The following is a 15,650-nucleotide window of genomic DNA, read 5'->3' as shown; positions in this document are numbered from 1 at the left end:
GCTCTGAACCTTTTTTCTTCAATGATTTGTGATCTTCACTGGTGTCCATGGATTACATGAAATCTTTCCACCTTTATCCATATTCAACAGAGAAAAAAATCCTGGAATATCTGGAAAAGTTCAAGGATTTTAAGGACCAAAAGTCATAGCTGGAAAAAGCTGAAAGAGTTGAACAGTTGAAATAGATGAAACATTGTAGGAGGAGTTAAGCTACTAGAATAAAGAAAGAGAAACAGGAAAACAACTCATGTGATTGAATACTTTATAGTATTCAATACTTTATAGTATACTTTATTATGTTCAACCACATTAGTTGTTTTCCTGCTGGGACAAAGTATCTAATCTGTTATGTCAGTTTGAACCTCAAAGTTGGAGATAAATTGTTTTTTAGTATCGTTTTTGTTTCTGACTACTTTAGCCGTTTCACTACTTTCTTTCTTCATTTATTTTTTATTTTTTTTACAATATCTGACCTTCAAGTCAGTGACTCTCCAAGGTTTGGGAGGTGGACGGTTCCCCCACCATCCTTGATGATGGACGGATCCGTTTCTGCTGCATCACACGTGTGTTGTTCGCTGTGATTGGTCGTTTTTATGTTACAGTGAAATCAACCTGCAGTACCTCAATCCAGAAGGGATTTTCCAACATCGGTGATCAGTTTATTTGCTTTTAAAAGATTTTCTGGTGGTGCAGGCTGATTGGCCTCAGGCAGAGCGTCTGGTTGGATGGTTGCCCCTCTACCTCTGCCTCAGGGGCATCAGGCTGTTCTTGATCTGCTCTTGGCCGGCGTTCCAACTGTCAGAGTGTTGATTAGGAAAGCAAACACTTCTCGGGCTTCCTGACCCGTTATGACCATCTGCATTAGGACCTGTCTAAGGACCGCCCCCTCAATCGTTTTCTTGGTGACAAAGGAACCACGTCAGGAGGTTGACGTCCTCGGACAGAGTCTGGGTCTTCATGGTTGGGCGCTTCTGAACAGAGCGATTACATGCAGCCATCCGCACACAATGCCGCTTAAATCCTGCCCCCCCATATCTGCTGCAGCTTGTGCCACCTTTCAAACGTACTCAAACCTCTTGGTGGGGCGGGGGGGGCGTGTCAATCATTTGTGTCCTGTTGTAATTCTTTAAAATCAGCCTTTTTAAACCTTTTAATAGAAACGTTAGCGGTGAGCAAAGCTCTGAAGCCGTCTCCTATAATGAGTGTTTTCTCCCCCTCATGACGTCCCTCAGGCTTATCTGGAGGCACAGGAGCTCCAGACAAAAGCAGCAATTATTCAACACAACTTCTTGATTTGTTTTCTATATTTAGCCTTTATTTTAATTACATTTACATTAATACATTAATCCTCAATTTGAAAAAGTGTGAAAGTACCAACAATAAAAAAGATGTAAAATCCAAAGCAAAAGAGAAAAAAAAGATTTTCATAAATACAATATTTTATTTTGGAAGAAAACTTTCTATTTAACAAAATAAAGGTCTGTGGAAATGACACCTATGGTTGAACTCTACAGACGAGCACTTCAGACCAGGATTTCCTCCATCCGTTCCACATTGCACAGCATTTCTGGGCCAAAACCGAGGAAGCGGTGAGCCGGTTCTATTAGTTCCACTTCTGCTAAAGTCTGAACAAAACTCCACGTTCCTCCAAACCTCTGACGGTCCCTCCTCAAAGCAGAAAAACAATACAAAGGTATTTACTGTCAGTCTTCCCGCTGTCGTTCACGTCCAACATGACCGCCGGTCCGCAGCCTCAGAGGTGGAGCTGGGGGGCCTCAAACTGGTAGAAGTCAGAGTGGACGTAGTCCTGCGCCCTGGGCTGGTCGTACTCCAGGAGGCAGGAGAAGGTTTGGGGCTCCACGGCCTCCAGCTGCAGGTCCAGCCACTGCCTGTGGGGCGCAGCGTGCCTCCGGGGGTCCGTCAGGATCCGGCTCAGGGCCATGATGTAGCTGAGGGCCATCTGCAGGGTTTCGTACTTGGACAGCTTTTTGTCTTGGCCCCACTGCGGCACCACCTTCCGTAGGCGATCGAAGGCGGTGTTCAAACCCTGCATCCTCTTCCTCTCTCTGGCGTTGGCGGCCATCCGTCTCCTGGTGGCGGTCTCGTACTTCTCTGGGCTCTTGGAGTCTGGCTCAGAGGACTCGGACCCGGAGTCGCTGCAGCTGGGTCGACGGGACTTCATGGTTTCTGTGCAAAGAGGCGAAGCCCTCAGCGGATGGAGCCGATGATGTCGGAGCAGATGCCAGTCACAGCTCCCGGATGGACTTCAGGGCCGCCTGTGGTCCTGAAGACGGCGAGGAGCAGCTTTTATAAGACGCAGCAGACAAACAGGTGGCAGCAGGTGGAGGCCCGCCCCCCCCAAACCTCCATCATCTCCCCTTCCTCAATATCAGAAAAACACAGACTCGTCCACAGCCACGCCCACTCTGAACACTCACACAAAACTTAATGAAATTCCAATTAGGCTTCCTGGCTTCAGCCATGTGTCCCAAACACCACCAGGTCCACCATCTGGAGGTTCAGCTCCCCACAGCTGACGGACACATTGGAAACTGACCGTCTCCAGTCTGAGCTTCACCTCCTGGACAGTTGGAGCCACCAAAAACAGGACGTCAACCAATAAGCACTGAAAGCACTTTGATGCTGCTGATGCAGAGTCTGGATCACAGTAATGTTCTTAGGATTTCTACATTGAGGCTTTTCAGGTTTATTAGGATTTCAGTTCTTTTTCTAACTGAATGTTTTTCTGTGTAAATTCTGTGAATCTGTTGAGTTAAACTCCCAGATGAACACGACGTCCTTTCTAGATGATTCCATAGACCAGCGGATCACCGTCAGGTTTTTGGCTCAGTGAAACTCCCGGATGTCATGGGATGCAGAGAACAATCCCACTTTTGCTTCTTAGTGTCATGATAGCCATAATCTGAGATTAGCTCCAGGCAACAGAAGTGCAACCGCGGGGATTTTGCTGCACATCAGGGGGATTATGGCTTTGAAACAATATGGACCAAGATGCTGTGAAGATTAACGTTACCAGAACGCGCTTTTGCTGCATCTGAGCTTTTGAATACTCACATTATCAGACGCCCTCATGAGAAATGAATAATTCATCCTGTAAGGCTGAAGAAGAAGCAGCCGGTGACACGGCGTCTGAAGTGGTTTCAGAGCAAAGGTCTGAGCTGTCGTCTGTGTTTAGGTGGACGTCTCTGTTATTGATCTGCAGGAACTGTTTGTTTGTTGCTCTTCCTTTGTTGGGGCCGGACGGACAGACTGAGCTGTTGTGTTCAGGCCGGTTATGAATGATTAAACGCCGGACCCACGCCCGTCTCATGCTGTCTGCTGGTCTTCAGATTGACCGGTGAGCTGTGCATTTGGGCAGATAATCCCATCTACCAGTCGCTTCATTTATTACAGACTGGTGTAGTTTGCCAGCTGCTGCTGGTCGTGGTCGTCTTGAAGAACTAGCCCTTCACACGATTGGCCCGTCTGAGCCCTGCCCTCCGTCTAAAGCCATATGTCACCACAGCAGAAACTGGAGGAACCTCCATGCGGATCAGAGCCTTTCCCTTTCCCTTTCCCATGCGGATCCCTTTCCTGACGGCAGCGTGAACAGCGAGCAGGCGTGGCAGCTGGTCAGACGAGGCTCCCGTCTATCTGGGTCAGGGAAGGTGAATGGAATTATATGCTTATTTGAACCCTCATCCTTTTTAATTGGACTTATTAGCGATGCTTAATTAACTCTGGTGCTTCTCTCATTGTCCAGAATGTGGAATCATTTTAAGATAATATGACTCTGATTATGACAAAGTGGGAAAAAAAAGTTTCAGAAAACCTCCATTTTTTTACAAGGGTGTGAAAATGTTGTATTTTTCCAGCAAATAAAGAATTTGTAAGAAGAAATAGAACTTTATTCAAACAAAAGTATTTTACAGTGTGCAACTTTACATCAGTTGAAAATAGTTCAAGCATCAAACACCTGAAATCAAACCAACTTAAGCCGATAAACACTCATAAACTCACAGGAAAAGAGACTGAATGAGACATTTTATATAAACAGAGTCTGTCTCCAGCAGAAATGTGAGACGTGATCCTGATGTCCAAACACACGGATGCTTCCGGAAAGGCTTCAGGGCATTTCAGTGTCAATAAAGAAACAGGAAACAGCTTCCAACAAATAAACATCAGAACTCGGCGAAGATGGAGACGGACCAGAACCCCTGCAGGAATCGAACCCTAACCTGCAGAGAAACCGGTTGGTCTGATGGAGACCCGCTGCACCTCAGCAACATTTTAGAAAATGGTTTGTAATATGGACGAAGGCGGGAATTGATGGTTTTCTTTTGGAGGAACACGGAGGGGATGGGATGAAAAGTCCTGTGGAGCGTTTAGCCCTTGTGCTATCCGACCCCAGATCTGGACCCCACTCCCCTTTGGGGTCATCTGGACCCCACAGATAGCACAAGGGCTAGGAGTAGAACTTCAGAGCTTCCATGTTTCTGATCGGTTTGCAGATTCTGCTCCTAAACGTTCATCTGTGATCAATATTTCTTGCTGTTATTCTGATGCAGCAGCTATAGGATCAATGCCTTCAATGCAGAACGTACGGCCTGCTGTCAGACCTGTGTGCTTTTCAGAGTAAAGGGGTTTGTTACAAAGCAAAAGCAGATATTCAGAGACCGTCGGCGGCTTGAATGACGCTGAAAAACATTAAAAACCGTTTAAATGTACAGGACCCCCCCCCCCCCCCCCCCATGCTGGGGGCTCGGGAGCTAAGACTCATTTGCAGCCTTTGCATGTAAAAGGCTCCACGTCTGAGGAATGGTGACAGACTGTTTGCTCCTCGCTGATGCAACATCTGCTCATCCTTCAGGGGGGGTCACAGGACGTGGCCCCCGCCCGGCTCACAGCTCCTCGCTCTCCAGCGTGGCTTCGGGGGGGGAGCTGGCGAACAGGATGGGGCTGGTGTCGGACGTGGGGAAGGCGGACTTGACGTCGAGTCCCTGTCCCATCAGAGCGGCGTAGCGGCTGCCTGTCCGGGGGGTTTTCCTCATGGGGGGTGGGACGCTCTGATGCCACTGCGCTGAAGATGCAGGCGGCGTTACAACACATGCTGACACAGCGTTTGTCAATAAAGCACAGGACTGCATGGCTGCTGCAGGTATTTACCATAGATGTCAAGTCTGCAGGTGCAGGAAACGACCCCGGCCTCATTTTTGGCCGACACCGTGTACCAGCCGGCATCGTCTCTGCCGGTTGTCTGGATGAGGAGACACACGTATCCTGTAGCATCCTGAGTCATACTGCAAATGGGAAAGAAACCCATCGTCTGTTTCTATGTTTCTGGGGCTTGGTTGGATGTGATGTCATCATCCAACATGTCCGCACACCTTTCCGTTGCACTCACCTTATTCTGTCTTTGGCGATGGTCTCGTTGTCCTTCTTCCAGAAGATGAGCGGGGGCGGCATGCCCACCACCCGGCACTCCAGCCTCACCGGGCTCCCCTCAGGAATGCCCATGTTCTGCAGCTTCTCCACGAACTGGGGGGCGTGCTTGGTCTCCTTCTCTGAAGCGGAGAGGACACATCCGGCACTGAAGCCCCCCTCTAGCAGTGACCCCTCACACTTTGCAGTGACCTTACCCACGACCTTCAGCTCCAGACTGAAGGAGCTCTGCCCGGCCTTGTTGCTCGCTATGCACGTGTAGGTTCCCTCGTCGTTCTGCATCAGCGGATCGATGACCAGCGAGTGGACGCTGTTCTCCCTGACCAGCATCTTATGGGTGAGATCTGGATAGATGGGCTTTCCGTTGACGAGCCACATCAACTCCGGGCTGGGGAGGCCGCTCACCTCAAAAGCAAAACCCATTTTCTTACGTTAAAGAAAGATTCTACTTTTTTGGGGGGGTCGTGTCCTCTTGGGTCCTGCCACCTACTTTGCAGTCCAGTCTGCAGAGTCGGCCCTCGTGGGCCATCATGTCCCCTGGAGCCTGCAGGAAGTGAGGCCGGAAGAAGCGCTCCTGCGTTTGTTCTCCTTCGACTTCCTGAACGCGGGATCGCACTCTGAAAGAGCGAGGAGAGGTCAGCTCAGACGGAAAAAAGCAAAGCTTTCCTGTTCATGCAGACGTTTCGCCTCCAAAAGGATGCTGGGAGATGGAGCCACAGGGCTGCAGGACAATGGGCAATCAAACAGCAAGAGACCAAAAGGGCCGACTCCACCCCCAAAAGTAGGACATCTTGGTTGTCGTAGTAACAGAGATGCCTCCAGCTCTCACCTCAGAGGCAGAACCAAGTGGTTTCTGCAGCCGCTGGAGGCAGGAGATGATTTAAAAGAAGAGAACCTGGAGCTGTGATCTGCATGGAGGGACATCCTTAACGCAGCGGCCTGCCTGAACTTTGACCTCACTGATGGAGGTCGTTGTTTTTTATGTTCTCCCCTCTGTGACAAACGTGTGACGTCGCAAACAGAACATGAATATTTCTGCACGCCAGTAATCGCTGTGGTGACCGTGAGCACTTTCTCTGACAACCAATCAGTTTCTCCGTAGAGCACAAAGTGCTTCACATCAAGGAAGTAAACACGGAAAGACAAACATTAGATGGAAATGCTGTGAATAAAAGATTAAATGAATACTAGAAATGCTAAAAGACGAGTCTTTAAGTCTCCACAGACTCTCAGTTTCTCAGGTGAGGTCAACGGTTCTGAAGAGTTCTCCTGTTCTCACAGTGGGTGTAGATAAAAGAGCAGAACCTGAGAGTTCTGGAGGGTTCATACGAACCGAGGAGATCTGAGAAGGTCCTGGTCCGGTGAAGACATTTAAAAACAAGCAATCAAAGGCTCATTTTGTCTTCAGGGCTTGAAAATTGACGGATGTGGGGACCAGAAGTGATGAAGATGTGTTCAGTCTCCTCCTTATCTTGATTCCTTCATTTTTTCTGACATTTTTGTAGCTTATTAAGTAAATTGGTGAGATTATCAACGCGTCAAGACAAAGCTTTATAAAAAGAAACAAGTTTGGAAATGAGAAGGTTTGGTTTGTTTTAACTGCTGTGGGTGGAGTTATGTAGCTGTTTGGTTGGAGGTGCTTTGATGCTCCACCCTCCACGTCTGCAGGTTGCAGACAACGTTCAGCTGCAGGTGTGTGTGTGTGTGTGTGTCTGTGTGCAGATCCATTAGTGTTTTTGGCGGCGAGGTGGAGTCAGCTGTAGGGCTGAGAGCAGGCCTCTGTTGACCGTCTGAGATCATGTTTACTCTGCAGATCAACTTTCCCTCCCGTGCCAGCTCACCTCTGAGGGTGGAGGGGAGCGAGGCGGTGTCGAGGAGGTCCACTTTGAACGATCAGGTGACCCGAGCAGCTGATTCGTCCCTGAAGAGCAAAAGGCAGCAAATGAGCTGCAACCTCTGGACAGACGCCGCTGAAAACAAGAAGCTGAAACAATACCTGAGGATTTGCAACCATGACGGTGTAGTTCCCATCATCATCACTGGTTGTGGATTCTATATGTAAGGCGCAGGTCCCGTCCCCCTCCCTCACCTTCTTGTAATGAGTATTTTTCCTCAAGATCTGTTTCCCGTCTTTGAACCAGTAAACCTGTAGAAACCTTTGTGTTAGATGAACGGAGCGTCAAACCAGCAGGTTTAGGTAGACAGCTCACCTTTGGAGGAGGAACTCCCACCACTTTACAGGAGAAGGTCACGGGCACGCCCTCCACCGCCTTGAAGTTCTTCAGCTTCTTATCAAAAATGGGGGCAATGCATCTCCCAGAGGGCACGTCGTCGTGCTGCACCTCCTCATCCGACTCCTCCACCGGCGTTCGCTCCAGACGGAACTCGATCTCACTCATCAGCCTTTGCTCAAAGTTGGAGACTTTGTACTCCTGGAGGAGAAGAGACTGCATGAAAGAAATCCCAGCAGCCCCCGGGTTTCCTCATCCACACTGACCTCTGCAGGAAAATGCATGTAAACGCAGATGACGACACGCAGACGACGACGCATGCAGACGACGACGCATGCAGGCAACGACGCATGCAGACAACGACGCACACAGACGACGACGCACACAGACGACGACGCACACAGACGACGACGCACACAGACGACGACGCACACAGACGACGACGCACACAGACAATGACGCACACAGACGACGATGCACTCAGACGACGACGCACGCAGACAACAATCCAGGTAGACAACGACGCATGCAGACGACGACGCATGCAGACGACAACCCATGCAGGCAACAACGCATGCAGACAACGACGCACACAGACGACGACGCATGCAGACAACAATCCAGGTAGACAATTACACACGCAAACAACAATCCAGGTAGACAACGACGCACGCAGACAACAATCCAGGTAGACAATTACGCACGCAAACAACAATCCAGGTAGACAACGACGCACGCAGACAACAATCCAGGTAGACAATTACGCACGCAAACAACAATCCAAGTAGACAACGACGCACGCAGATGACGACGCATGCAGACAACAACCCACGCAGACGATGACACACGCAGACAACGTCGCAGGCAGACAACAATCCAAGTAGACAACGACGCACGCAGACAACAACCCAAGTAGACAACCACGCACGCAGGCAACGACGCACGCAGAAAACAATCCATGCAGACAACAACGCACGCAGACTACAATTCAGGTAGACAACGGCGCACGCAGACAACAATCCAGGTAGACAATTACGCACGCAAACAACAATCCAGGTAGACAACGACGCACGCAGACAACAATCCAGGTAGACAATTACGCACGCAAACAACAATGCAGGTAGACAACGACGCACGCAGACAACAATCCAGGTAAGCAATTACGCACGCAAACAACAATCCAAGTAGACAACGACGCACGCAGATGACGACGCATGCAGACAACAACCCACGCAGACGATGACACACGCAGACAACGACGCAGGCAGACAACAACCCAAGTAGACAACGACGCACGCAGGCAATGACGCACGCAGACAACAATCCAAGTAGACAACGACGCACGCAGACAACAACCCAAGTAGACAACCACGCACGCAGGCAACGACGCACGCAGACAACGACGCACGCCGACAACAATCCATGCAGACAACAACGCACGCAGACTACAATTAAGGTAGACAACGGCGCACGCAGACAACAATCCAGGTAGACAACGACGCACGCAGACAACAATCCAGGTAGACAACGACGCACGCAGACAACAATTCAGGTAGACAACGACGCACGCTGACAACAATCCAAGTAGACAACGACGCACGCAGACAACAATCCAGGTAGACAACGACGCACGCAGACAACAATCCAGGTAGACAATTACGCACGCAGACAACAACCCAAGTAAACAACGACGCACGCAGGCAACGACGCACGCAGATGATGACGCATGCAGACAACAACCCACGCAGACGATGACGCACGCAGACAACGACGCACGCAGACAACAACCCAAGTAGACAACGACGCACGCAGACAACAACCCAAGTAGACAACGACGCACGCAGGCAACGACGCACGCATATGACGACGCATGCAGACAACCCAAGTAGACAACGACGCACGCAGACAACGACACACGCAGACAACAACCCAAGTAGACAACGACGCACGCAGACAACAACCCAAGTAGACAACGACGCACGCAGGCAATGACGCACGAAGATGATGACGCATGCAGACAACAACCCACGCAGACGATGACGCACGCAGACAACGACGCACGCAGACAACAACCCAAGTAGACAACGACGCACGCAGACAACAACCCAAGTAAACAACGACGCACGCAGATGACGACGCACGCAGACAACAACCCAAGTAGACAACGACGCACGCAGGCAACGACGCACGAAGATGATGACGCATGCAGACAACAACCCACGCAGACGATGACGCACGCAAACAACGACGCACGCAGACAACAACCCAAGTAGACAACGACGCACCCAGGCAATGACGCACGCAGACAACAATCCAAGTAGACAACGACGCACGCAGACAACAACCCAAGTAGACAATGACACAAGTAGACAATGACACAAGTAGACAACGACGCAAGCAGACAACAACCCATGCAGACAACGACGCACGCAGACAACAATCCAAGTAGACAACGACGCACGCAGGCAACAACGCACGCAGACAACGACGCATGCAGACAACAACCCAAGTAGACAACGACGCACGCAGACAACAACCCAAGTAGACAACGACGCACGCAGGCAACGACGCACGCAGATGACGACGCATGCAGACAACAACCCAAGTAGACAACGACGCACGCAGACAACGACGCACTCAGACAACGACGCATGCAGACGACGACACATGCAGACGACGACGCATGCAGACAACAACCCATGCAGACAACGACGCACGCAGACAAGGACGCACGCAGACAACGACGCACGCAGACAACGACGCACGCAGACAACGACGCATGCAGATGACGCACGCATGCAGATGACGCACGCATGCAGACGACGCACGCATGCAGACAACAACCCAAGTAGACAACGACGCACGCAGACGACGCACGCAGACAACGACGCACGCAGACAACAACGCATGCAGACGACAACGCATGCAGACGACAACGCATGCAGACAACGACGCACGCAGACAACAACCCAAGTAGACAACGACGCACGCAGACAACAACCCAAGTAGACAACGACGCACGCAGGCAACGACGCACGCAGATGACGACGCATGCAGACAACAACCCAAGTAGACAACGACGCACGCAGACAACGACGCACGCAGACAACGACACACGCAGACAACAACCCAAGTAGACAACGACGCACGCAGACAACAACCCAAGTAGACAACGACGCACGCAGGCAATGACGCCGCAGACAACAATTCAGGTAGACAACGACGCACGCAGACAACAACCCACGCAGAGGATGACGCACGCAGACAACGACGCACGCAGACAACAACCCAAGTAGACAACGACGCACGCAGACAACAACCCAAGTAAACAACGACGCACGCAGATGACGACGCACGCAGACAACAACCCAAGTAGACAACGACGCACGCAGGCAACGACGCACGAAGATGATGACGCATGCAGACAACAACCCACGCAGACGATGACGCACGCAGACAACGACGCACGCAGACAACAACCCAAGTAGACAACGACGCACCCAGGCAATGACGCACGCAGACGACAATCCAAGTAGACAACGACGCATGCAGACAACAACCCAAGTAGACGCACGCAGACAACAACCCAAGTAAACAACGACGCACGCAGATGACGACGCACGCAGACAACAACCCAAGTAGACAACGACGCACGCAGGCAATGACGCACGAAGATGATGACGCATGCAGACAACAACCCACGCAGACGATGACGCACGCAGACAACGACGCACGCAGACAACAACCCAAGTAGACAACGACGCACGCAGACAACAATCCAAGTAGACAACGACGCACGCAGGCAACAACGCACGCAGACAACGACGCATGCAGACAACAACCCAAGTAGACAACGACGCACGCAGACAACAACCCAAGTAGACAACGACGCACGCAGGCAACGACGCACGCAGGCAACGACGCACGCAGATGACGACGCATGCAGACAACAACCCAAGTAGACAACGACGCACGCATACAACGACGCACTCAGACAACGACGCATGCAGACGACGACACATGCAGACGACGACGCATGCAGACAACAACCCATGCAGACAACGACGCACGCAGACAAGGACGCACGCAGACAACGACGCACGCAGACAACGACGCACGCAGACAACGACGCATGCAGACGACGCACGCATGCAGACAAGAACCCAAGTAGACAACGACGCACGCAGACGACGCACGCAGACAACGACGCACGCAGACAACAACGCATGCAGACGACAACGCATGCAGACGACAACGCATGCAGACGACGACGCATGCAGACGACAACCCATGCAGGCAACGACGCATGCAGACAACGACGCACACAGACGACGACGCATGCAGACAATGACGCACACAGACGATGACCCACGCAGACAACGACGCATGCAGACAAAATCCCACTCAGACGACGTAGCACGCAGACAACAATCCAGGTAGACAACGACGCACGCAGACAACAATCCAGGTATACAACGACGCACGCAGACAACAATGCAGGTAGACAATTACGCACGCAGACAACAACCCAAGTAGACAACGACGCACGCAGGCAACGACGCATGCAGACAACAACCCACGCAGACGATGACACACGCAGACAACGACGCACGCAGACAACAATCCAGGTAGACAACGACGCACACAGACGACGACGCATGCACACAATGACGCACACAGACGATGACCCACGCAGACTACGACGCATGCAGACAAAATCCCACTCAGACAACGATGCACTCAGACGACGACGCACGCAGACAACAATCCAGGTAGACAACGACGCACGCAGACAACAATCCAGGTAGACAACGACGCATGCAGACAACAACCCAAGTAGACAACGACGCACGCAGACAACAACCAAAGTAACAACGACGCACACAGGCAACGACGCACGCAGATGACGACACATGCAGACAACAACCCACGCAGACGATGACGCACGCAGACAACGACGCACACAGACAACAATCTAAGTAGACAACGACGCACGCAGACAACAACCCAAGTAGACAACGACGCACGCAGGCAACGACGCACGCAGATGACGACGCATGCAGACAACAACCCACGCAGACGATGACGCACGCAGACAACGACGCACGCAGACAACGACGCACGCAGACAACAACCCAAGTAGACAACGACGCATGCAGACAACAACCCAAGTAGACAACGACGCACGCAGACAACAACCAAAGTAGACAACGACGCACGCAGGCAACGACGCACGCAGATGACGACACATGCAGACAACAACCCACGCAGACGATGACGCACGCAGACAACGACGCACGCAAACAACAACCCAAGTAGACAACGACGCACGCAGACAACAACCCAAATAGACAACGACGCACGCAGGCAACGACGCATGCAGACAACAACCCACGCAGACGATGACACACGCAGACAACGACGCACGCAGACAACAATCCAGGTAGACAATGACGCACACAGACGACGACGCATGCAGACATTGACGCACACAGACGATGACCCACGCAGACTACGACGCATGCAGACAAAATCCCACTCAGACAACGATGCACTCAGACGACGACGCACGCAGACAACAATCCAGGTAGACAACGACGCACGCAGACAACAATCCAGGTAGACAACGACGCATGCAGACAACAACCCAAGTAGACAACGACGCACGCAGACAACAACCAAAGTAGACAACGACGCACGCAGGCAACGACGCACGCAGATGACGACACATGCAGACAACAACCCACGCAGACGATGATGCACGCAGACAACGACGCACACAGACAACAATCCAAGTAGACAACGACGCACGCAGACAACAACCCAAGTAGACAACGACGCACGCAGGCAACGACGCACGCAGATGACGACGCATGCAGACAACAACCCACGCAGACAACGACGCACGCAGACAACGACGCACGCAGACAACGACGCACGCAGACAACAACCCAAGTAGACAACGACGCACGCAGACAACAACCCAAGTAGACAACGACGCACGCAGACAACAACCAAAGTAGACAACGACGCACGCAGGCAACGACGCACGCAGATGACGACACATGCAGACAACAACCCACGCAGACGATGACGCACGCAGACAACGACGCACGCAAACAACAACCCAAGTAGACAACGACGCACGCAGACAACAACCCAAATAGACAACGACGCACGCAGGCAACGACGCATGCAGACAACAACCCACGCAGACGATGACACACGCAGACAACGACGCACGCAGACAACAATCCAGGTAGACAATGACGCACACAGACGACGACGCATGCAGACATTGACGCACACAGACGATGACCCACGCAGACTACGACGCATGCAGACAAAATCCCACTCAGACAACGATGCACTCAGACGACGACGCACGCAGACAACAATCCAGGTAGACAACGACGCACGCAGACAACAATCCAGGTAGACAACGACGCATGCAGACAACAACCCAAGTAGACAACGACGCACGCAGACAACAACCAAAGTAGACAACGACGCACGCAGGCAACGACGCACGCAGATGACGACACATGCAGACAACAACCCACGCAGACGATGATGCACGCAGACAACGACGCACACAGACAACAATCCAAGTAGACAACGACGCACGCAGACAACAACCCAAGTAGACAACGACGCACGCAGGCAACGACGCACGCAGATGACGACGCATGCAGACAACAACCCACGCAGACAACGACGCACGCAGACAACGACGCACGCAGACAACAACCCATGTAGACAACGACGCATGCAGACAACAACCCAAGTAGACAACGACACACGCAGACAACAATCCAAGTAGACAACGACGCACGCAGACAACAACCCAAGTAGACAACGACGCACGCAGGCAACGACGCACGCAGACGACGACGCATGCAGACAACAACCCACGCAGACGATGACGCACGCAGACAACGACGCACGCAGACAACAATCCATGCAGACAACAACGCACGCAGACTACAATTCAGGTAGACAACGACGCACGTGGACAACGATCCAAGTAGACAACGACGCACTCAGATAACAACCCAAGTAGACAACGACGCACGCAGGCAACGACGCACGCAGATGACGACGCATGCAGACAACAACCCACGCAGACGATGACGCACGCAGACAACGACGCACGCAGACAACGACGCACGCCGACAACAATCCATGCAGACAACGACGCATGCAGACTACAATTCAGGTAGACAACGATGCACGCAGGCAATGACGCACGCAGACAACAATCCAAGTAGACAACGACGCACGCAGACAACAATCCAGGTAGACAACGACGCGCGCAGACAACAATCCAGGTAGACAATTAGGCACGCAGACAACAACCCAAGTAAACAACGGCGCACGCAGGCAACGACGCACGCAGATGACGACGCATGCAGACAACAACCCACGCAGACGATGACGCACGCAGACGACAACCCAAGTAGACAACGACGCACGCAGACAACAACCCAAGTAGACAACGACGCACGCAGGCAATGACGCACAAAGATGATGACGCATGCAGACAACAACCCACGCAGACGATGACGCACGCAGACAACAACCCACTCAGACAACAATGCACTCAGACGACGACGCACGCAGACAACAATCCAGGTAGACAATTACGCACGCAGACAACAACCCAAGTAGACAACGACGCACGCAGGCAACGACGCATGCAGACAACAACCCACGCAGACGATGATGCACACAGACAACGACGCATGCAGACAACAACCCAAGTAGACAACGACGCATGCAGACAACAACCCAAGTAGACAACGACGCATGCAGACAACAACCCAAGTAGACAACGATGCACGCAGACAACAACCCACGCAGACGATGACGCACGCAGACAACGACGCACGCAGACAACAACCCAAGTAGACAACGACGCACGCAGACAACAATCCAAGTAGACAACGACGCACGCAGACAACAACCCAAGTAGAC

The 15,650-nt window shown here is 51.9% G+C and overlaps 2 protein-coding genes across 4 annotated transcripts in view; both read right to left on the bottom strand.

Annotated features, from left to right (window-relative positions):
- Window positions 1-1,286: 1,286 nt before the first annotated feature.
- Window positions 1,287-2,301, bottom strand: atoh7 (atonal bHLH transcription factor 7). The gene has a single exon (XM_004077507.5). The coding sequence runs from the start codon at window positions 2,180-2,182 to the stop codon at window positions 1,754-1,756; it is 429 nt and encodes a 142-aa protein (XP_004077555.1). The 5' UTR covers window positions 2,183-2,301; the 3' UTR covers window positions 1,287-1,753.
- A 1,585-nt stretch (window positions 2,302-3,886) lies between these two features.
- The window catches only part of mypn (myopalladin), a 30,348-nt gene continuing 18,584 nt past the window's right edge, over window positions 3,887-15,650 (bottom strand). For all 3 annotated transcript variants that reach the window (XM_023963236.2, XM_023963237.2, XM_023963238.2), the window contains 8 exons: window positions 7,653-7,874; window positions 7,439-7,588; window positions 7,284-7,363; window positions 5,933-6,059; window positions 5,640-5,847; window positions 5,405-5,564; window positions 5,167-5,300; window positions 3,887-5,080 (listed from right to left, as the gene is read on the bottom strand). In XM_023963236.2, coding sequence (XP_023819004.1) covers window positions 4,902-5,080; window positions 5,167-5,300; window positions 5,405-5,564; window positions 5,640-5,847; window positions 5,933-6,059; window positions 7,284-7,363; window positions 7,439-7,588; window positions 7,653-7,874 — 1,260 coding nt within the window. In that variant the 3' untranslated portion in view covers window positions 3,887-4,901. The remainder of the gene's footprint in view (window positions 5,081-5,166; window positions 5,301-5,404; window positions 5,565-5,639; window positions 5,848-5,932; window positions 6,060-7,283; window positions 7,364-7,438; window positions 7,589-7,652; window positions 7,875-15,650) is intronic.

Source organism: Oryzias latipes, chromosome 15, assembly GCF_053564925.1.
Source record: "Oryzias latipes strain Hd-rR chromosome 15, Olatipes_Hd-rR_3.1".
Lineage (NCBI taxonomy): Eukaryota > Metazoa > Chordata > Actinopteri > Beloniformes > Adrianichthyidae > Oryzias > Oryzias latipes.
The sequence above is the reverse complement of the archived record's forward strand: the minus strand, read 5'-3'. Positions and strand labels throughout refer to the sequence as shown.